Source organism: Budorcas taxicolor, chromosome 14, assembly GCF_023091745.1.
Source record: "Budorcas taxicolor isolate Tak-1 chromosome 14, Takin1.1, whole genome shotgun sequence".
Taxonomy (NCBI): Eukaryota; Metazoa; Chordata; class Mammalia; order Artiodactyla; family Bovidae; genus Budorcas; species Budorcas taxicolor.
The window spans coordinates 38,322,569-38,346,402 of record NC_068923.1 but is presented as its reverse complement, the minus strand read 5'-3'; the positions used below and the strand labels follow the sequence as shown (position 1 = coordinate 38,346,402).

The window sequence follows — 23,834 nt, the reverse complement described above, 5'->3', positions numbered from 1 at the left end:
GAAGATAAGGTGTCCATAGTTGTGTGGATTTATCTCTGGGCTTTCTATTTTGTTTCATTGATCTATATTTCTGTCTTTGTGCCAGTACCATACTGTCTTGATGACTGTACCTTTGTAGTAGAGCCTGAAGTCAGGCAGGTTGATTCCTCCTGTTCCACTCTTCTTTCTCAAGATTGCTTTGGCTATTCGAGGTTTCTTGTATTTCCATACAAATTGTGAAATTATTTGTTCTAGTTCTGTGAAAATTACCATTGATAGCTTGATACGGATTCCATTGAATCTATAGATTGCTTTGGATAGTATACTCATTTTCACTATATTGATTCTTCCAATCCATGAACATGGTATATTTCTCCATCTATTTGTGTCCTCTTTAATTTCTTTCATCAGTGTTTTGTATGTCTTCTTTGGAGAAATCTCTATTTAGATTTTTGCCCATTTTTTGATTGGATTGTTTGGGTTTTTGATATTGAGTTGTATGAGCTGTTTGTTTATTTTAGACATTAACCTCTTATCAGTTTCATCATTTGCAAAAATTATCTCCCACTGTATAGATTGTCTTTTTGGTTGTTGGTTGTTTCCTATGGTCCCTTTGTCAGTGAAATACTGTATTAGCCAAAACTCAGTGTCCATTTTCCTAAAATGTTGAGGCAAATTTGATTTCAGTTCAGTTCAGTTCAGTTGCTCAGTCATGTCTGACTCTTTGCGACCCCATGGACTGCAGCACGCCAGGCCTCCCATTGACTCGGTGGTGCCATGCAACCATCTCATCCTCTGTTGTCCCCTTCTCCTCCTGCCTTCAATCTTTCCCAGCATCAGGGTCTTTCCAAATGATGAAGACCATCTCCAAGAAAAAGAAATGCAAAAAGGCAAAATGGTTGTCTGAGGAGGCCTTACAAATAGCAATGAAAAGCAGAGAAGCAAAAGACAAAGGAGAAAAGAAAAGATATACCCATTTGAATGCAGAGTTTCAAAGAATAGCAAGGAGAGATAAGAAAGCCTTCCTTAGTGATCAGTGCAAAGAAATAGAGGAAAACAATAGAATGGGAAAGACTAGAGATCTCTTTAAAGAATTAGAGATACCAAGGGAACTTCTCATGCAAAGATGGACACAATAAAGGACAGAAATGGTAGGGACATAATAGAAGCAGAAGATATTAAGAAGAGGTGGCAAAAATACATAGAAGAACTACACAAAAAAGATCTTCATGACCCAGATAATCACAATGGTGTGATCACTCACCTAGACCCAGACATCCTGGAATGCGAAGTCAAGTGGGCCTTAGGAAGCATCATTATGAACAAAGCTAGTGGAGGTGATGGATTTCCAGGTGAGCTATTTCAAATCCTAAAAGATGATGTTGTAAAAGTGCTGCACTCAATATGCCAACAAATTTAGAAAACTCAGCAGTGGCCACGGGACTGGAAAAGTTCAGTTTTCATTCCAATCCCAAAGAAAGGCAATGCCAAAGAATGCTCAAAGTTGATTTACCCCTCCTTGATTTACTCATGCACATTTTGGTAGCAATGTTCGTTTGTTTCATTCAGTGTGGCTTTGCATTCCTGGACCAGCAGCTCTTGCCCTCGCTAATGTGCAGCAGTGTTAGGTCAGCTACTTCTCGGTGCTCTCACCCCAGGCCCTACTCTGCACATGAGCCAGGGATGCACGACACCTACCCCACATCAGGCACAGGGCTCGGTGCTGAGAGCCCAGTGATGAGCACAGCAGATCAAAGTAAATACTTGAGAGGCTTGAAAATATACTTGCTAAAATTAGCTGCTTCTTACAGAACATAATCAAAAAATAGAAACAGCCAGTGAACATTGGCTCCACCCATGAGACTGAGTCACAGGATTAACAATGTTCCTCTCCTCTCAATTACATTTTCACTTAAATGAATTATATACCATCTAACCCAGCATACTAGTTAACATGACATCAGACCTGGACAAAAATTGAGGTTAACCCCCCCACAAAAAAAAAAAAGTCATAGTAGCATATTCTGACCTTCGTACTTGAAAATGACAATACAGACACACTCCCAGCTAGACACCAAATTTTCTTCAGGAACAAAAATACAAATGGCACCTTGCTATCAAGTAGATACTATGTGACACATGCTGTGCTTGGTATTTTACATATATTTCTATTCATCATCACAATAACCCTACAAAGTAAGATTTAGCCCCATTTTCTGTACAGTCTCTAGGCAGAGACTATATGACTTGAAGTCTAAGAGACCAAGTAGAGGCTGGTAGTTGCAGGGGGAGAGCTCAGACCCCTCACCTTCTCCTTCCAAAGCTTGTAGGCTTTTCTCTACCCTGACTGTCAAGTTTTGTATCTTTAGACCTGCAACCTCTTATCCTCAGTAAAATTCTATGCCAACTCTTACAAATTAACTAGCCAAGAGTAAAGCTGTTCTGGTTAAATGAAGCTGGGGTTGAGGGATAGAAGGCTGCTCACCACCAGAGGCTGGCCCTAGACCCTCAAAGGACTCTGGGGCCTGCAGAGTGTTTGAAGAGCTCCCCTCTGTGCCATGCTGTTTAGCTGCACACATGCATTGCCTGTTCATGTGGAACCAGTGACAGACCTTCCCACAGTTAGATGTGCTTGGTGACAGGCCACTCTACCATGGAAAAACATGTGTATTGAGGGTCACAGGAAAGGGATCATTGGGTGCTGCAGACACAGGCTGGATTAGACCTGGATGAACTAACTTTTCAGTTTTACACTCTATAAAGAGAGAAGTTAGAGAGATTTCAGAGGAAAGAGTCACCAAGCGGTTGAAAGGGAGGGCAGGAGATGGTAGCAGAGAAGAGTGGATTTGACATGAAAGATATGGGCATGTTCACCCCATGATGGGTGTCAGGCATGGGCAGTGATTCCAGAACAAGAATGGATATTACTATGTCACCCTAGAGGAATTTAATCTGAATAGGGAGTATTGCCAAACTCTTAGATTGTTTAGGCAAACAATTTCTTTCCATTGAGAAATTTAAAAGAAGGAAGCAAAGGTTTATAAATAAGTTTTGGAGAAGATCTTGAAGGCTTCTTCAGCATCTGTGCTTCCACAGGCACCAAGGGGAACATTAAAGAACCTCCGAGGCACCACCAATGTTGCACAGAAAGAGTCCTCAGAGGGCAGAAATATCCACAGGCACTCAGGGCAGCTCCATCTGGGTTCAGATTCCAGATTTCTCACTTCCTAACTGCTTGCCTTTATGCCCGTTTTTCAGCTATTTCAAGTCTCAGTTTACTCGTGTATCAAATAGTAGATAATGGAAACTACATCATTAGCTTTCATTATTTTATAAAAATAAAATAGGAAACTCTTATATAAACTGCATGGTTTGACATCTTGAACACAGGAAAGTACTTAATAAATACCAGCAATTATTATTATTATCAAGTTTATTTTTAACATTATTGATAGGTGCACAAAGAACTAGGGAAGTTTTGTGTATGATTCAGGATTTAGCTGGATCATATTCTAGGTGTCTACACAGCTGCTTTGATATAAAGAAATTTTTTAAGTGGCATTAACATAAAAATTTGCTTCATAGATATATTCTTTTATGAAGATAAGAAATGATGTAAACATTTTTTAAAAAATCACCTATGTGGGTTCCTTAATTGAAATGGTCTTTATGACCCTTTAATCGAGAAAGCCTACAAAAAGTCTGAGGACTAAGAATATATGCCATTGTGGAGCCTATGGCTTCTGGGCCGGAGTGGTTTTACATGCTATTTAAGGTCATTGGAGGACTCCCCTGGTGGCTCAAAAAGTAAAGCATCTGTCTACAATGCAGGAGACCCAGGTTCGAGCCCTGGTTTGGGAAGATCCCCTGAAGAAGGAAATGGCAATCCACTCCAGTACTATTGCCTGGAAAATCCCATAGACAGAGGAGCCTGGTGGGCTACAGTCTATGGGGTCCCAAAGAGTCGGACACGACTGAGCGACTTCACTTTCACTTTCACTTAAGGTCATTTGGGGTTGGTCTAAGTAAAGCTTAAGGAATCAGAGTTTTTACATAGACTCAGAAACTGCTCTACCTGAGTCTCAACAGATTGAAAAACAATGTATAACTTTAAAGCAATTGGAACTAGTTTCATTTTACCACATAGACCAGAATTAATTTTCCCGAAATGAGTGTTGCATTCAAAGGTGTCACTTAGGGAGGCTACAAACTTATTTTATTATTGCCCCCAGAGTTCAAATGATTTTTGAAACTTCTCTTTTAGAACTGTACTCAGCAAATTATGAGCCACTAGCAAATCAATCTTGTAACATTGTTTTAACACCTCATTCTTTTTCTCAAATATCACCCATGTACATCACACAGTCTTGGCTTCCAGTGACTATTAACTGTCTCCAAAAAACAAATTCACCACCCAAAGACAGAGAGCTGGCTAAGGATATGTAAAGCAGCATCTCACGGGTGCTGGGGAGAATCCTGTAGGGAAGTTCCCAGATATTTATTCCAAGTAAAAGCAGCATTATTGAAATAAGCATACAGCTGCTCGGAAGTCCCAGCCTGGAAAGAGACAACATTTGGACAAGTATGTTCTGGTATATTCAGTATAAGTAATCAGATTCATGACTTCAAGGTCACACATCAAGTTGGAGATTTTGTCTCCGATTTGAGCCAAAACTTACAGAGTTGATGGAATCTTTTTATAATGTACGATAAAGGACAATGTTGAACTAAATCTGATAGAGTGCCTGATGAACTATGGATGGAGGTTCATGACATTGTACAGGAGACAGGAATCAAGACCATCCCCAAGAAAAAGAAATGCAAAAAGAGCAAAATGGTTGCCTGAGGAGGCCTTACAAATAGCTGTGAAAACAAGGGAAGCAAAAAGCAAAGGAGAAAAGGAAAGATATAACCATCTGAATGCAGAGTTCCAAAGAATAGCAAGGAGAGATAAGAAAGCCTTCCTCAGTGATCAATGCAAAGAAATAGAGGAAAACGATAGAATGGGAAAGACTAGAGATCCCTTCAAGAAAACTAGAGATACCAAGGGAACATTTCCTGCAAAGATGAGCTCGATAAAGGACAGAAATGGTATGGACTTAACAGAAGCAGAAGATATTAAGAAGAGGTGGCAAGAATACACAGAAGAACTGTACAAGAAAGATCTTCATGACCCAGATAATCATGATGGTGTGATCACTCACCTAGAGCTAGACGTCCTGGAATGTGAAGTCAAGTGGGCCTTAGGAAGCATCACTACGAACAAAGCTAGTGGAGGAGATGGAATTCCAGTTGAGCTATTTCAAAACCTAAAAGATGATGCTGTGAAAGTGCTGCACTCAATATGCCAGCAAATTTGGAAAACTCAGCAGTGGCCACAGGACTGGAAAAGTTGTTTTCATTCCAATCCCAAAGAAAGGCAATGCCATAGAATGCTCAAACTACCACACAATTGCACTCATCTCACATGCTAGTAAAGTAATGCTCAAATTCTCCAAGCCAGGCTTCAGCAATACATAAATTGTGAACTTCCAGATGTTCAAGCTGGTTTTAGAAAAGGCAGAGGAACCAGAGATCAAATTGCCAACATCTGCTGGATCGTTGAAAAAGAAAGAGTTCCAGGAAAACATCTATTTCTGCTTTATCAATTATGCCAAAGCTTTTGACTGTGTGGATCACAATAAACTGTGGAAAATTCTGAAAGAGATGGGAATACCAGACCACCTGACCTGCCTCTTGAGAAACCTGTATGCAGGTCAGGAAGCAATAGTTAGAACTGATCATGGAACAACAGACTGGTTCCAAGTAGGAAAAGGAGTACGTCAAGGCTGTATATTGTCACCCTGCTTATTTAACTTATATGAAGAGTACATCATGAGAAACGCTGGACTGGAAAAAACACAAGCTGGAATAAGATTTCCAGGAGAAATGTCAATAATCTCAGATAGGCAGATGACACCACCCTTATGGCAGAAAGCAGAGAAGAACTAAAGAGCCTCTTGATGAAAATGAAAGAGGAGAGTGAAAAAGTTGGCTTAAAGCTCAACATTCAGAAAACGAAGATCATGGCATCCGGTCCCATCACTTCATGGCAAATAGATGGGGAAACATTGGAAACAGTGTTTATGTTTTTGGGTTCCAAAATTACTGCAGATGGTGACTGCAGCCATGAAATTAAAAGATGCTTCCTCCTTGGAAGGAACGTTATGACCAACCTAGACAGCAGATTAAAAAGCAGAGACATTACTTTGCCAACAAAGGTTCATCTAGTCAAGGCTATGGTTTTTCCAGCGGTCATGTAGGGATGTGGGAGTTGGACTATAAAAAAAGCTGAGGGCCGAAGAATTGATGCTTTTGAACTGTGGTGTTGGAGAAGACTCTCGAGTGTCCCTTGGATTGGAAGGAGATCCAACCAGTCCATCCTAAAGGAGATCAGTCCTGGGTGTTCATTGGAAGGACTGATGTTGAAGCTGAAACTCCAATATTTTGGCCACCTCATGTGAAGAGCTGGCTCATTTGAAAAGACCCTGATGCTAGGAAAGATTGAGGGCAGGAGGAGAAGGGGACAACAGAGGATGAGATGGTTGGATGGCATCACTGATTCGACGGACATGGGTTTCGGTGGACCCTGGGATTTGGTGATGCACAGGGAGGCCTGGCGTGCTGCAATTCATGGGGTCGCAAGAGTTGGACATGATTGAGCGACTGAACTAAACCAAACTAAAGTAAGAAAGTTCTCAGTCTATTGCCATGACCAATAATAAATACAATCCTCAGTTCAATTAAAAGAGACTAAATTCAAAACAAATCATTTCTTTTACAAGATGAGAGTAACTTATAGAATTCATGCCAAGGAGAGCTATGGGGACATTCTGAATTTGAAAATAGGATGGATTAATTTATGACTGTTCACATAAAATTTGCAGCTCTGTAAGCCCAGATCATGATTTAAAGATAATAAAATCTCATGCTCCAGGGTGTAAGCTAATCACCTGCAAGCACCAAGAAGAATTTTCCTTCCAGAAGTAACAATGCGCAATTGACTAAGTGCATAAATTTTGTTTAATTTCCAATGCATCATGTATTGGTCAGTGCTGGAAACAAGAATCAAATTAGATGGACTATTAATCTGATTTGGTTCAGCAACTCCTATATTGTTGCATCCACTGAGCTTTATGCCTTATGTTTATGCTTTGCTATTTTAAATAACAATTGCTTTGTCAATCTTTCATTTTTATAGCACTTATCATCCTAGAAAGGGAGCATTTATACACTATGCAATATTATCTTCATAATACAAAGTAAATGGGATTGAAATTATCTCGGGCAATCAACAACTTGATTAATACGAAGTAGTTTGATGTTTATAGAGTTGTATCCTTTGTGAAAGACTACTGGAAAGACCCAAAACGTCTCTCCTTGGCCCCCTCCCTGAACACACACACACCATTTTGCTTATAGAAAACATCTTTTAGAATCAGTGGCCCAAAAGACAGCAGGAACTAGAACTTACTCATAATCCAGTAACAAGTACACACTCACCCCCATGAAAATGTCACATTCAAGGGCTGATTTTCAGTTGTGTATACACTGATAGAATTACATTTAGCAGGTGACTGACACAAAACACACACCATTAAGTAAAAGTGGTTAATGCATTTGGAATTAGAAACAAATTGAAATGATTTCGTTTGAATGAGAAAGTAATTCTAGTTTCTGAATGGAAGGCATAATGATCTTCATATACAATATCATTATTTGCGAAATGAGATCGCAAAAGAATCTGACATGACTTAGCAACTAAAGCAACAACAACAAGCCTTGCTTTCATAGTTTAATTTGAAGAAAATGATGGTGAGAGTGTATTAAACTTAGGATTTCTTCATATTTCCATTTAATCAGGTTATGAATTCATGACACTTTGCTATGGAAGATGAACTTGTTTGGCCTGTCTTCCAAAACAGTGAAACAACTCTGTGTCTGTTTATTAGTCTGATTAAGAATTAACAAGAAGTGAAGCCCAAGCAAGTTTTTTCCCTGCCTAAATGAGTGGATCTCTACATAAAGATACAAATTCTCAAGATAGGGGTGAAACACAGTAAGCTTTCCTACTTCTTGCTGTCCATCCCGGCCCAGTGGGGAGCAGAGCCCACGGGATCCAACTAAAGAGCAAAGCTAGGCTTGTAATCTCCCACTTCTTCCAAAAGAGTGTGGTTCATGATGAGAGCAGACAGTAAAGAGCAATCTGATATTCTGTGAGTTTTCAAAGATTTGAAAACCTCCTCCTTAGAAAGAGGAATGGCATGTCTCGTCAGGAGTCTCAGCAAGGGCAACAGTGACTGCTCCCAGTATTGTTCAAGGACAGTCATTCAGTCACTCAGCAAATATGTTTGTCTTCTCTGTACTTGGCACTGCAACAGATGCATGAGACACCAAAGATTCTAGTCCCAACCTTTAAACAATCCTTTCCTGGGAATTCCCTGGTGGTCCAGTGGTTAGGATTCAGCACTCTCACTGCCAGGGCCCAGTTTCAGTCTCTGGTGGGGGAAGTAAGATCCCGCAAGCCATGCAGCCCCCCAAAAAACATCCTTTCCTGATGGTGCAGGAAATTATGGTGAAGAGAGAATGCAGGAAGAGAACCCCCAATGGAGTGCCTGCCATGTTTAGGCACATGGCTAGTTTCATTATTTCTCTTGTTATATTCAGCGACTTCAAAAGTGTAGGGAAAACATGTAACTTCCCCAAAATTTTTCTCTGTGTGTGTGTTAAAAATTGTTTCAAATGTTGTCTAAATCCTTAGTTTTGGAAATCTGTTTGACTTGTTATAGTCCTTGTAGTGATTAAAAAATACTACTCTTTCAAAGTAAGCTTAATGGTACTGATCTCTTCATGCTTTAGAATGGAGAAGACAAATGGCAAACAAATGACTGAATAGACAAAATGTTTTGTGTTTCAGTTCAGTTCAGTAGCTCAGTCACATCCGACTCTGCAACCCCATGGACTGCAGCACACCAGGCTTCCCTGTCTATCACCAACTCCCGAGCTTATTCAAACTCATGTCCATCAAGTCAGTGATGCCATCCAACCATCTCATCCTCTGTCATCCCCTTCTCCTCCTACCCTCAATCTTTCCCAGCATCAGGGTCTTTTCCAGTGAGTCACGTCTTCACATCAGATGGTCAAAGGATTAGAGTTTCAGCTTCAGCATCAGTCCTTCCAGTGAATATTCAGGACTGATCTTCTTTAGTATGGACTGGTTGGATCTCCTTGCAGTCCAAGAGACTTTCAAGAGTCTTCTCCCACAGTACAGTTTAAAAGCATCAACTCTTGGGTGCTCAGCTTTCTTTATGATCCATCTGTCACATCCATACATGACTACATGGAAAAACCATAGCCTTGACTAGACAGACCTTTGTCGGCAAAGTAATGTCTCTGCTTTTTAATATGCTGTCTAGGTTGGTCATAACTTTCCTCCCAAGGAGGAAACATCTTTTAATTTCACAGCTGAAATCACCGTCTGCAGTGATCTTGGAACCCAAAGACATAAACACTGTTTCCCCATCTATTTGCCATGAAGTGATGGGACCAGATGCCATGATCTTAGTTTTCTGAATGTTGAGCTTTAAGCCAACATTTTCACTCTCCTCTTTCACTTTCATCAAGAGGCTCTTTAGTTCTTCTTTGCTTTCTGCCATAAGAGTGGTGTCGTCTGCCTATCTGAGATTATTGATATTTCTCCCGGCAGTCTTGATTTTGTGTTTAGTTACCATGAGAAAAGAGAATCTTCTCAAAGTTGGCAATGAAGTGTCTCAAGTAGGTTTCTGTCTGTGTCTTTGTGTCTGTCTTTATCTCTACATAGTTTAGAAAGTGAAATTCAGGAGAATTTGATTCGTGGTTTATTTTGAATTTTGCTTTACTGTGTCTGAAGAAAAATGAAAGTGTTAGTCGCTCAGTCATGTCCAACTCTTTGCAGTTCCATGGACTGTAGCCTACCAGGTTCCTCTGTCCATGGAATTCTCCAGGCAGGAATACTGGAGTCGGTTGCCATTCCTTTCTCCAGGGGATCTTCTCGACCCAGGGATCACACCTGGGCTCCTGGATTGCAGGCAGGTTCTTTACTGTCTGAGCCACCAGGGAAGCCCTATGCCTTAGCAATTCTAGGCTACAGTTGAGGAGTTACCAATTTGCTAATTCCTTCAGGAAACTGTGTCACTGTTCTTGGCCTAGAATATGAAATTCTCTATACAGGTAGTATTTTGGTAAACATGAAACAAAGGATAATTTTGATACTATACCTAGATGGATGTAATTTAAGTATGTATTTGGGGGCAATACAAATTAGTTTACTTGAGGGAAGAGATGACTATTCAAATCTAAATGTATGTTCTATTTGTCATTTTAGATATGTTTGTGTAATTTATTAATTCATCTTCTGAATTAGTTTCCAATTGAAGACTATTTCAGTGAAATTACCCACTGAGGAAAGACTTCTCTGGTAGTCCCTCGGAAATTCACAGTGTGCATTACACACTGAAGGCTCTGACAAGTCCCGCAGGAGAGGAGCCTCCTAACCTCCCTTGACCCAGTGCTCTTCCCACACATATTTTGTCACGGAAACTTGTTTTGAAGGACATTTATTTTTCCACAAACCCCTCTAATACAGTTTGGAATCTGTGTCGGGGGCAAAGTCCCTAAAACTTTTTTTGTCCCTAAAACTGCTCACCAGGACTGACTTCTGGTCATGAAGCCAGCCCACCTGCTTGCTGAGTGTCTGTACTAACTGTACTAACTACAGTTAGTGATTTCTAAATGTAACATAAGTACTGGCCTGGCCAAAAATTCATTTGGCTTTTTTCCATAAGATGGTACCTAAAAACCTGGACAAACTTTTCAGCCAACCTAATATAGCACCTTTAGGCTTGTTTAAATATTGTTGGAATGCCTAAGATTAATGTATGAACGTATCTGAACATGTCTTTTTGTCTTCACATACACACACATGTGCACACACACGCTCAGGATACCTATCTACTGCTCTGTGTGCATCGTGTCACTAGATAATGATGTGATTATTGGCTCCAGAAATAAAAAGTGAGAATGTTTTACAATGACATATATTTTATAATTTTGATAGTATAGGAATTGTGAGTGATTTTTCTTCTGTTTAAAAAATTAAAGCAACTATAAAACAAAAAGGAAGATGCACTAACATGTATTGATTTTTGTAGCTCTCTTGGTTGTTGTGTGATTGTTCCCTTCCTGTATGAAGCTGGCACGGTGTGTGACTGAATATGAAATTAGCCCTTCCACAACTGGGAAAAGAAGTGAGAATGCAAGACAATGAAAACACTTTCCCACATGACTTAAACACACGGACAACAAGTACATAATCTTCTTGGCATATATGGGATGATTTTTGAGGCATATCACTGCAGTCTATGTTATTCTGATATAAAACAAGTCACTGTTTACACAGCCTGAGTTAACCCATTTGACCTTTTCCTTTAATTGTTCACTGCTCTGCATACCAGCAATAAGAATTTTTAAATGGAAGCAAAAAAAAGAAAGAAAGAAAATGACTGAAGTTTTTTTTTTTTTTTATCAATTGAAAGTTCCTTTTAGGTACTACATTTAGTAAAATTCTTTTGATCCAAAGCCTTCCCTTGAAAATTTTTGTGAACAATTTTTGACCTGTTTCATGTTAATGCAGAAGACAGGGAGTCAATGTCTACTCCTGTTGTAGAAAACTGCATCACTACTAACACAGAAAAATATAAAGAGAAGGTTCTTTGGAAGAGCTTGAATTCTTTAGGGCTCACCTTTCTATCTACTCTGCATGGAGTAATCAGGGTCTCGCAGGACCCCACAGCTCCATGGTTGATGTATTTTTAGAGATGTCATTCATGTCTTTCCTATGCAGAAAGTATGTGAAGCCACCAGTCCAGCACCCCAGCCTGGCCTCCTGCAGTCAGCGCACATAATACATAACCGTTCTTCCTGTGGCTCTCACTCAGTCCCCTCCACTGTGGGGAGGAAACGAGTTGTGTTGCTGGCTGACTTGTGCAGTGAAGTCCCTGCACGGGGTTTCCTGTCACCCTGTGTGATGAGCCAGGCTCCTGAAAGTGCCCGAGCTGCCCAGAGACTGAGATGGGGTGCCCAGGAAGGCCCTGCTGTGCTGGGTAACAAGAGGCTTGCGTTGACTTATTGATGGAAGAAGCATGACATCAGAGGCACTGAATAAGGGCACAGATGCATCTTCAAGACCTTATTTTGACCAAGTGACTTTTTTCTCCGGAAGGAAATTTGGGCATCTTCTTTCTCCACCTGGTTTCACTCTTTACCATTTGTTTTGCAGTCTCTTCCTCTCAGCAAAAGTAGGAGGCAGGTTCATGCCCAAGAATAAACACCTTGGGGTTGACTCTTGATACTTTTCAACTTTCACTGAAATGTCTAGTTTTTAAGTCAATTTAAAAGATATTAGGAAATGACCATTTGAAGGTGTGTAAAAAAATTCAGGAAAAATTGTGTTAATTTATGATGGAGTCTAAAATTTCCAAGAGAGATTATTTTTATCCAGTTCATTATTGAGGACAATTCATCACCAACTCTTTTTAAAAATCAAGATGAGTTCTACGGTTACTTTAAAAATATATTAATGTGGTTTTATATAACTTCAGAAAGGTATTTTTGAACTCTTTCTTCCTTATCCAGTTCCATCAACCAACATTGCTTTCTTTGTGCAATATCTAATGTCAAGGCTCTTTGAGAATATAAAAAGGAAAAATAAAAAGCAAGCATATAGTCAACAGAAAAGCTCCCTCACTGACTTCCCTTGCAAGTGAGTCACACTGGTAGTTCCCGATAGGACACTGACTGCATCCACCGCACGCACCCCTCATTTTTTCATCTTTGGATGATGAGAAAAGGCACCAAATTAGAGCTTAACATTTAAGCCAAGAAAAAATGTCAACATACATTGTTTTAGATTTCATAAAAGAGGTGGAATGTGCTCAGGCTTGCATAAGGTCATGTGGCAAGTGACGATGGAGGAGTTCTTGGAGTCCAGAGTAGGAACAGGTATTGATCCACGTGACTGTTCACAAGTGAACTCATAGAGCATATTGCTAAGAAAAAGCAGCGCCTGGGTGTCCGCCTCTTAACTCGGTTCCTGTTTGTTTCTCCACAGAGCTACAGCGAGCCTGTTGACGTGAAGACGGCTCAGCCTCCGCAGCTGATCAATGCCAAGCCGCCGTCAGTGTTCCCTGGGCCCAGCCAGGCCCACTCAGCTCTGTACCTAAGTTCCCACTACCACCAACAACCAGGAATGAACCCTCACCTAACCGCCATGCATCCCAGTCTCCCCAGGAGCATAGCACCCAAGGCCAACAACCAAATGCCAGTGACTGTCTCTATAGCCAACATGGCCGTGTCCCCCCCCCCTCCCCTCCAGATCAGCCCCCCTCTTCACCAGCATCTCAACCTGCAGCAGCACCAGCCGCTCTCCATGCAGCAGCCCCTCGGGACCCAGCTCCCCATGCAGGTCCAGCCCGCCTTACACTCCCCCACCATGCAGCAGGTATGTGCGGGCCGGGCACTGGGCTCCCATTCAGAGGTGCTGGAGGGGGTCTGTTCCTCCAGTGGATTGGGTGGGGGTTCCATTCTTCTCTGTAAGTGGAAAGAGAATGGGAGATCTTCAGCAAATACCTGCTTCCTGAAAATTAACTTGCAGGGGTGAGTCAGGCAGCCTCAAAGAATCACAACAGCTTCTGCCTTTCATAATCCCTGACTTCTTTCCCATGGTACCCATCTTTCTCGTCACTCTCCCTGTTTTCTGCCTTTGAGTGAGGCACATTTGTTGTTTTCAGATGCCACTACTGCTAAAGATCTCTTTGGGGTTGAGAAGTCTGCCATATGTACATACATACACACACACACATATATATACACATATATGTATATAATCAGTATATTATTCAGAAATGAGAAATTCTTGATGGTACGCCTGTTGAATCCAACAAATCCTGCAAGGTGAAATCAGGCCCACTATTTCTGGTCAGAAGTATCAAATTTGGTACAACCTTAAGAGTCCTAAGAAATGAAAATGTTAACCTAACCAGAGTTTTATTTTAAAATGGATATCTGGCTTCTACATTAGAAAACACAGGAGGTTTAGAAGCCTCCATGTCTACCCCACAATTGTGGAAACCATTTGTGTGCAGTCTTAGCTTAACTTGTCTTTGAAATCATTTTCCTTCTGGATTTGAGTGTTATTTTAAAATTTGAGAATTAAGAGCAAACGATGTAAAGTAAACTGAATATAAAGCATTTAAAAATCCTAAAAATGTGTTTTAAAAAAAACAGGTCAAGGTAGAAACTATAAAGCATATTAAATTAACATATCACTTTCATAATCATATGACTGTTGTTCCCAGGTCTATAATTAAATATGCAGAGTCTTCCTATAAAAGCAATATAGGAGCCCTCTGATATAGTCTATAGTTGGCCACAGTGGGGTGGAGGGGAGGCAGAAATAGGAATCAGATATACATAGTCCCAAATCATTTTTATTATTGTTATTATAGACAGGATTTCCAAGAGGTGACAATTACAAACCTTAATACATTACCTTACCTCCTCTTTAATTTCAGAAAATTCACAGTGCAGGTCCTGACCTTGCCTTCATCTCACAGGTGACGAGACAGAGTTCAGCAGAGTTGACTAACTTGCCCATAGGTCAGAGCTAGAATTCAAACCTAGCTCTGTTCAGTGGTCAGATCCTGGATTCTTTTTTTTTTTTTTTAATTGAAGGATAATTGCTTTACAGTATTTTGTTGTTTGCTGTCAAACCTCCACATGAGTCAGCCAGAGGTATACATATATCCCCCCCTTGATTCTTAAATGCTAGGCCTGCTGCTTCTCACTCTTAATCTTTCTTGTCAATTTGTAACAGTTTCTCCTAAGCCTTGGGAGGCGCTGTAGATCCTAGTTAGTTCTGAGATTAAATGATCATGGAAAGCAAAGGACTCATCTGCCTACCAAAGTCTTCTTTGGTTCCCAAGCCAAGGATATTGATAAAGCTCAGATGACTGACTTACCTTCAACAGACAAGCTATAAATTCACTGGGAAAGACCAACCTCCTTGTTTACAGCAGGTTTGTGACCAGTGAGTGACATTAATAGGGTCCCATTGTCCTTCTTTTCCATCAGACATTACTCTTGATACAAAGGACATTCGTGAGTTCCTTGCATTTTAATGAACCAATAGTGTTTGAGTGAAGAGCTGAGAGACCTTCGGTCGGGTGGGTTGACTTCTGCCTAAGGGTACTATCCACTTGAGGGCCATGTTTTGTTCTCAGTGCTGTAGTGAGGGGTGTTTGTTCCCAGAGAAAAAAATACAGAGGATGTGGCCCACTCCCCAGGTTGGGGACCAGAGCTCTGTGCAGAGAGAACACTTTTTATTAATTTATCCACTCAGAGACAGTTCATTGTCTATTTATACTCTATACCTTAGATGAGCTGTGACCCTGAATAGTTTTCAAACATTTCTGAATTACATAAGGCCACATTTGGAAATTCAGGAGATGTGTCTTTCCATATAGAATCTTAATAGGAAAAAATAGGGCAGATTACATTGGACAAGTTACTCATCAATATTTAAGTGAGTTCTATTAGTGTATCTCAGAAAGTTTTCTTATTGAGATGGTAGGACTTGATTTTAACTTACATTAATAATAGAAGACAAAATGGCATGAACCCAAAATGGAGAGTCAGTGCAGCTGCAGAGACCATGGTAACTAAAATCAATATGATGCCTTGATCATTGTAGGTAGTCAATAAAATGACTACTGAAGATAGAAGTTAACAAATGAAGGAATAAAAAAATTAAGTTGCAGAAGCTTAAATATTAGAAGAAATTACAGGCTAGTTTGTAGAATCTCAAATCCTTAAAAGTTTTAAAATTTTTCATTTATTCAAAAAAGATTCATTGAACCCCTTAACACATGCCAGGCTCTGGCTGAAACTGAGTGACTTCTACCCTCATGGAGCTCACATTAGAGTTGGGGTGGAATGGAGAAGGGGAGCAGTGGGAATAAGATAAACAGGTAAGTTATTAGGATCCCATGGGAAAAATTAAACAGGGGGACAAACTGCAGGATGTGTGGAGGAATAGCAGGCCTTTGCCTGGGACGGATAAAGAAGGCATCTCTCAAGAGCAGGCAGAGAAGAGGAAGCAGCCTCTAGGAATCAGAGGGTGGGAAGGGAGTGGGGTGGATGCTAGCAGGGAGCATAGCAAACAGAAGGGACTCCTCTGGCCTGGAGGGCCAACTGGGAGGAACGTGGCTTATCCAGGACATGGAAAGGAGGCCAGTGGGGAGCATGGTGAGGAACAGAGAGTGATGGGCAGTGAGGTCAGAGTCAGGGTAGATCACTGGAGAGAATCCTGCAGGTTAAGAGGACTGGAAGTCTCAACGAACTGATAATCCTAAAATCAGATCCAGAGTGTCTGTCACACCTCCATGTCACTCGTTTATTACAATCACAGTGGTCTGTGGGGCCAATGTTCATGTCATCAAAGTGGGTTGTAGAAAGCTTATGGCTGGAATTAGACCTGTTGGATTCATCATCTTTATAGAGAAGGTGTTTGCTTTCTGGCCATGTTCCCATTTTCACACACCAAAAAAAGAAAAAGAGAAAGAAAGAGCAAGAAAGCTCATGGCTACTGTATTTTTACAGTAATGTTTCATATTTAAGCATTACTTTAGCTATTTTATTATCCTTTTGAAAATGAATGTATCCTAAAAATGATCGTATCATCCACTAGGAGTAATAGTTTGTTTTTTTTTTTTCTAGAATAATATTTTATACACTAAACCCATAGACCTGGGGTTTATTTTTTAGTCCAGTTTTCTTCCTTTTTTTTCTGTTCACTATATTGTCGAATGAGGTCAAGAGAGAAAAATCATTAATATCTGTCAACTTCCTTTATAACCTTAAGAAAAAAAATCTTTGTATGATATCACACAGACAGATTTTCAATTTCCTTGTGTAATAAACAGCTGCTTTAGGATTTGGGTGTAATTTAAAGGTTTAAAAAAATCACATTGAGATTGATGAATAAATCAGTTGTGAAGACAAAAACATTGATGCCTGTTGAAAAGACCTCTCCAGACAGGCAGGAAATGAAATTAGTTCCCAGTAAAGTGTGGATACGAGGATCACGGTTTGGTATTGCTGCAGGCTTTTTTAGGACTTGATATGGTGGCACAACAAAACTGCTAGGGCTACAGAAATCTAATTAAAGAGCAAATGTCCCTTCTGACATCAAATTAATCTTTATCATGTTTCCTATTTTTATTTCAATCTGGCACCAGAAAATGAAATTTAAAATTCCAGGCATGCTACAAAACAGTTGGTGATTTTTCTCTTGAGCATTAAAATGCAAAATATTCAGTCTTGTTTAATTAGATCACTAAGCAAACATTTTTCAAACCTTTCTATCATCATTGTTGTTTCATACTTACAACAATAATAAAAATACTGTTATTTCTGAGTTTGACCTCAGCATCTCTTAATACAGTCATCAGAAGAAAGTTTCATTTTTTAAATTGAAAGCAAGTAAAATTGGTCTTCAGGCTTTGCTTGTGTTTTCCTTGGTCCATGGTTGTTTTAATACTAGTGATATTAAATTTAGGCATTGAAGTTAGCTAAATTTTAAATCTTTGAGCTTCGCAGATAACACATCATTTTGGTTTTATAAACTGAAGTTACCCATTTAAGTCTTAAACTGATCACTTAAAAATTAATGTTCTCCTGATACTCTCTTTCCCAACTTTGAGGGGCCATGTTCATTGGATAGAAAAAAGCAATGGTCATTGCTGTTCTTTGATTGTGTGGTGTTGGATAGAAGCAGGTTGGTTTGTTTTTATTTATTTTTTACTTTCTCATATGTTTCCATACCTTCACCTAACATGAGATATTTTCAACTACTCTAGTTTTAAGACTTATTTACTTTTAAGTTATGTTTTGTTGACTGTTCAAAAATCCATTGTGGAGAACTTTACATTAAAAAGATAGGAAAGCCTTGGTATTTACACAGTTATATTCCCCAGGCCTTTCGAAGAGTAGCATCAAATAATTGATGTTAAAATTCACTTATTGGAAAACACGATTTATTGAGCCACTACTATGGGCTTGACCCTGAGAATATCCAATAAGCAACACCCTCTCTGGTCACTGGGCAGCCCTGGTGAGGGGGCTGAAATAAAAATCAGCCTGAGGTTCCTCTCCCTGGGGACTTTTTCCTGCTTGTCTGCCTAACGTTACACAAGACACTCGGGGGGGAGGTCCAGAAAACTGGACGGTAAGCCCCATTAAGACATTACAGGACTGTCCTGAAACTCCATGCATGACAGACATACAGGATGGTCTGGAGAAAGAGTGGTTGCCAGCCTGGAAAAGGTTAGAGTACCAAACATCCAGTTATATTCCTCTCACTTCTCACGCCCCCCTGCTTTGGAAAATGTTTATGGCAGGAGCTGCAGGTGGTATCTACATAAACAAACTTCCCTCTCACAAACCAGTTGTTGGTTTAAGAAACACTACTCTTTCTAGCTGTGTGAGGTCAAATAACCAAGCTGACTGAATGCTCCACTTTTCAGTGATTTGTTTCCAGTCATTCAGTGCTCTGTCTTTCATGAGCAGCTTTGTTGGGAGTTTGCCTGGACATTGGCTTGAAGTCTTTATCCCTTGAATGGAAAATAATTTAATACCTTAAAGCCAATATCGAGAATTGAGGACATTTGATAATAGATGTCTTTGAGTCTTTACCCAGGGTACCTGCAAATAAATAAAAGTCTAAGGAAATAGCCTGAGTTCCGAATCAACTCTCTGATCATTCTGCTGAATTTTTTTAAACGATAAAATCTCAGCAATATTATTCCTTCAAAAGAAGCTCCCTGCAAGTAAATAGAAAATGATTTGTGTTTAAATCTCTTAGTTTTTCAGAGGGTAAAACCATGTCTGAAATCTGCTGCAAAAAGAGACAACCATGAGATTAGTTAAGTTGCTTTTTTTGGTCATTTCCAGCAAAGCTTGCTTATGCAGCTCGTGAATTCACCAGATAAGCTAAAAATAAGTCTTAGCGTATAATGCTTTTTGTTTACCAGATATAGCTATCTACTTCAGAGATTCTGTCCTTGAATTTTTAATAGCTCTGCAAGGATTAAAAGTCAACACTTCACCACATCAATGTGTTAAAAGAACCTTCCTGGAGTCTGATTATTATTTGCCAGTTAATAGACTTTTCAATTTAAAAATATTTCCTCTGTCTTATACTTTTCCTCCTCTGTGTTTTCCAGTGGCAAGTTGTTTTGAATCTCCTTCCCTATATTAGTCCAACAACTGTTAAAAAGCTTTGGTTGAAATTTTTAGCTGAGAAAGAAGTACAAATAAAAGAAGAAGCAGATGGTCCCTTTGTGACTGAATGAAGAAAAAGGGTTTTGAGAACAATATGTGAATAGGTGTAGTCTAATAAAACACTCAGCCACCTGCTGCCTGAATCCTTCAGAAAAGATTCTGTTGCATATTCTGGGGATTAACTATTAATGTATCCTTGGGTTAGACAGAAAACATAAACTTTGAGGGGTTTAGGGCCTTTTCTCTTTGTTTTGGTTGAGTTGGCTTTTCTAAATTTTACATTATTTCTCAATTCAATATATCTGCTCAAGAGTACAAGTCAAGTAACACATGGCTAAAGGAAGGAAAGGTAAGAAAGATGGAGTGTGGGCACTTCTTTTCCATCTTTGTTTTAAGTTTTCATGGTTCTTGAGATTAGCTTGCCCTTGCAGGGGCACAAGCAAGAAGGTAAGTAGTGTTTGCAAACAGTGACTAAATATTTAGGTGCTTTTCTTCTTAACAAGGCACTTTGATCCTTATTTGTGGACTTGCTTTGCTTTTCAGGGATTTAATCTTCAACCCGACTATCAGACCATAATCAATCCTACATCTACAGCTGCACAAGTGGTTACCCAGGCCATGGAGTATGTGCGCTCCGGGTGCAGAAATCCTCCCACCCAGCCCGTGGACTGGAATAACGACTACTGCAGTAGTGGGTAAGCGGCCGGCCATCGCCACCTGGTGGCACACAGCTCTCATAACAGTCATGTCGTGGAAAGATCCTACATTTCTTCCAGCTTTCCAAAAGATAATCCGGAATGGTTCCATGTTCGCAAAACCAGAAATTTTTAAGCATTCCAAGAGTAAATGCCTTTAAATCCTGTTGGCTTTCACTGTGCACTTTCCCCATGCCCAACCCCATCCCTCAAGCTAGAGCAGACAGACGCATCCCCCTTGGTCACCCATAGCAAGACTGTCCTGTTAACACCAGTTGCTTGTCTATTTTCTCTCCACACAGGGGCATGCAGAGGGACAAAGCACTGTACCTTACCTGAAACTCCAGACACCTCTTCTTTCCACTGAGGCATTCAGGGAAGTCTTTTCACCGTGGATTGCTTTGTACAGTCAAGGCAGTTCTCCATTTTATTAGAAAAAAATACAAGTTGCTAAGCACTTAGGACCATTTGAGCTTGTGGGTCACCCACTCTGGAAGAAATAGTCATGCTTCTTTATCTTTATTATTTTTTTAATCCTTTATGGACATTGTTTTTCTTCTTCCCTGAAGGAACTTTGGACCATTCAGATTTTATGTTGGTTTTTTTGCTGTGAAGTGCTGCGCTATAGTAACTGCCTTAGCAACTATAGATGTCTTGGATAAAAGTCCTGGATTTTCCATTGGTTTTCATAATGGGTGTTTATATGAAACTACTAAAGACTTTTTAAATGGCTTGATGTAGCAGTCATAGCAAGTTTGTAAATAGCATCTATGTCACACTCTCCTAGAGTATAAAATGTGAATGTTTTTGTAGCTAAATTGTGATTTGAAACTGGCTCATTCCAGTTTATTGATTTCACAATAGGGGTTAAATTGGCAAACATTCATATTTTTACTTCATTTTTAAAACAACTGACTAATAGTTCTATATTTTCAAAATATTTGAAAAAATATACTCCCAAATGATTTTAATTTAAAAACAAATTGGCTTTGTCTCATTGATCAGACAAAAAGAAACTAGTGTGAGGGGAAGCGCAAACACCGTTTATTTTGTACTGCAGAAAAATTGCTTTTTTGTATCACTTTTTGTGTAATGGTTAGTAAATGTCATTTAAGCCCTTTTATGTATAAAACCGCCAAATGCTTACCTGGTATTTTATTAGATGCGAAAGAGATTGAAAACAGCTAAATTATAACCTTTACATAGGGCTCTGTATTATTGTTTCTTCATACTGTGTCTGTATTTAATCTTTTTTTATGGAAACTGTTGCGCCTATTTATGAAATAATAAATATAGGTGTTTGTAAGTAAATTTGTTAGTATTTGAAAGAGCTTTCTTTGATGTTTTAACTTTTGCTGGCAAAAAAAAATTCACGCTTGGTGTGAATACTTTATAATTTAGTTTTTACAGTGAATAAAGCCAAACCTACTTTTCATTTTAGCAGCAAATTTAAGTAACCAGCCTCTATTTCTATATTTCTTTGGTTGACGCAAATGAAAAACTGTGATATTTAAGAATTTCTTTCTTCATACAATAGAACAGAAGATTGCCCTAAAAGTCACACAGCCTCCAAGACTGAACAGATGAGCTCCCTACCTGAGAGGAAAAGGTGGCTTCTTAGTTCTCAGCTGGTTTTAGTCAATTCTTTAAACTTCTCAGCTGGTTTTAGTCATTTCTGTAAACTTCCTCCCCCACCCCCTCCCAAAAAAGAATTAAGGTCAAATCAGTCAAATTCCTCAAGCTGCATGCTTTTCACAAAATCCAGAAAACATTTAGGAATTAAACTAGGGACAGGAGGAAAGGGAAAGCACACTGTCCAGAATATCTAAAAGTGAAAGGTGAGTAACCAGACAGGAAAAGGGAGACGCATTCCCAGTTTGAAATTTGATAGAAATTGAGGATCTTGTTGCCATTTGTGCCTCCACAAGCTACTCTCTTTCCAGAACTCCTGGGTCTTCCAAGAGAATTCGGAGGGTACTACGGATTTGCTAAAGAACCAAAAGCATTGAGAATCTGGCTGAAGGCTGGCATAGCTTTTACATCAGAAAGAGCAAATTATGCCCTTACAGAGTTATAGCAAGAAAACCAGTCTGGTTGGAAATCAAGAGAATGGCTGATGTCTTTTTCATGGAGTGTGTGAAATAAACTTAGCAATTTAACTAAATACAATATATGCAATATGTAATCCAGTCAGAATTCAAAAAACAAAAGGTATGCTTGCTTTGAAATGATTTTAGGCATTGTACAACCTTGAATCAGTTGAGCATGTAATAACTAATAAATAATGCAGATCCAGTGTGATTATTAAAATGACTGTAGCTGAGAGCTCTAATTTTCCTGTCTTGAAACTGTATAAGAACTCATGTGATTAAGTTCACAGTTTATTGTTTGTCTGTTTAGTATTTTAGAAATATACCAGCACTACTAATTACCTAATGTCTTTTATTTATTATATTATGCTAAAGTAACATTCTCACTTGTGTCAAGTCTAAACTGAGAAACTAATTACCAGGATAAGAACAACCAGCTTTGACAGGTGGGTTCTACAGGAAAGTACAATGTTGTTTACAATTTTTCTAGAGCAGGTGTGCAACCAGGGTAGAGAGAGAGAGTATTGATACTCAACACCAAAAACAGTGAAAACAAATGTAAATAAAAGAAAATACATCATAAATAAAAACTCATGTGATGCATGACCGTATTCTATTTGAACATCCATCAGTCTCTGAAAGACACACCCAGCCAGAGGAGAGATCCCAAAATTAATGGCAGAAGTGATTAGGCCCAGAAGCAATGAACCCCAGCCACAGGTGTTCCTTCCTGAAACACTGAGAACATCCTCTGTCAGATGTTGCCTGAGAAACCCTCCACTTTTCAGGAAGCCAGAATCCAGCCTGGGCCCAGCAGCTCTAACTTGTAACCATAAGGAACAGTGATGGTGTCCACTGAGTTTTCTGTTATGTAGCTCTCCATGGGATTCCCAGACCTCCAGGAAAGGCATTCTGAGAGACTTGGTGATAGTGCTGAACATAGAATATCTTTCCCAACACACCAAAGTCACAGTTATAACTCAAAAAAAAGGTCTGATAGCACCTAGGAGAAGGTTGAGTTGTCTCTGTAATGTCCACAAGAAAAAATAATCCAAAACCCCAATTGCCATTCTATTGTGAGTGAGTTGACAATGGAAAATCAGTCACATAACAACTTCGAGTTTGTCAAACTAGCAAACGTGGCTAAGGATGAAAGCTGGTCTCTGGGATCATTTTTACCTTGTTGCCTTGAAGAGAATGAGTCCTTTCTGATCAAGGCATCAGTGATCCACCAACAGCTATGACAACAAAGAACCGTGTGTCCTGACTCAGATTCATTACTAAGAAATTGTTTTTGATTTATGAATTCAAAATTTAAGATAAGCACATCAACAGTCAGTTTTCCTTTCCTGTGGACCTCATCTTTTGCAAAAGAGTTGCTCCACATGTTTGAAGGTAATTAGACTGAGCCATATGAAATTGCCTATGTACGACTCTTTCACCTAAAAAATGGCAACTTCATATGGTTCCACCCAGTATGGTTGGGAATTAAAGATGATGGGGTTTTAGCTACAATGTCAGTATAATTTCAAATTGACTTAGAAGTTCTTTACAAAGTCTGAGGTGAAAAGACCCAGAGAAGTAATGTTGTTTGTCTACCAGGTTCCCCACTTCCAGTCAGTCCCGGACACCTATGTTCAACCAAACAAAGAAT

General features: G+C 39.5%; 1 protein-coding gene across 1 annotated transcript in view; it reads left to right on the top strand.

Moving 5' to 3' along the window:
* The window catches only part of TOX (thymocyte selection associated high mobility group box), a 307,411-nt gene extending 286,934 nt beyond the window's left edge, over nt 1-20,477 (top strand). Inside the window, exons 7-10 of the mRNA XM_052651904.1 lie at nt 13,166-13,555; nt 14,628-14,669; nt 19,939-20,090; nt 20,393-20,477. Of these exons, the coding sequence (XP_052507864.1) occupies nt 13,166-13,555; nt 14,628-14,669; nt 19,939-20,090; nt 20,393-20,429 (621 nt within the window). The 3' untranslated portion in view covers nt 20,430-20,477. The remainder of the gene's footprint in view (nt 1-13,165; nt 13,556-14,627; nt 14,670-19,938; nt 20,091-20,392) is intronic.
* Nucleotides 20,478-23,834: the final 3,357 nt, after the last annotated feature.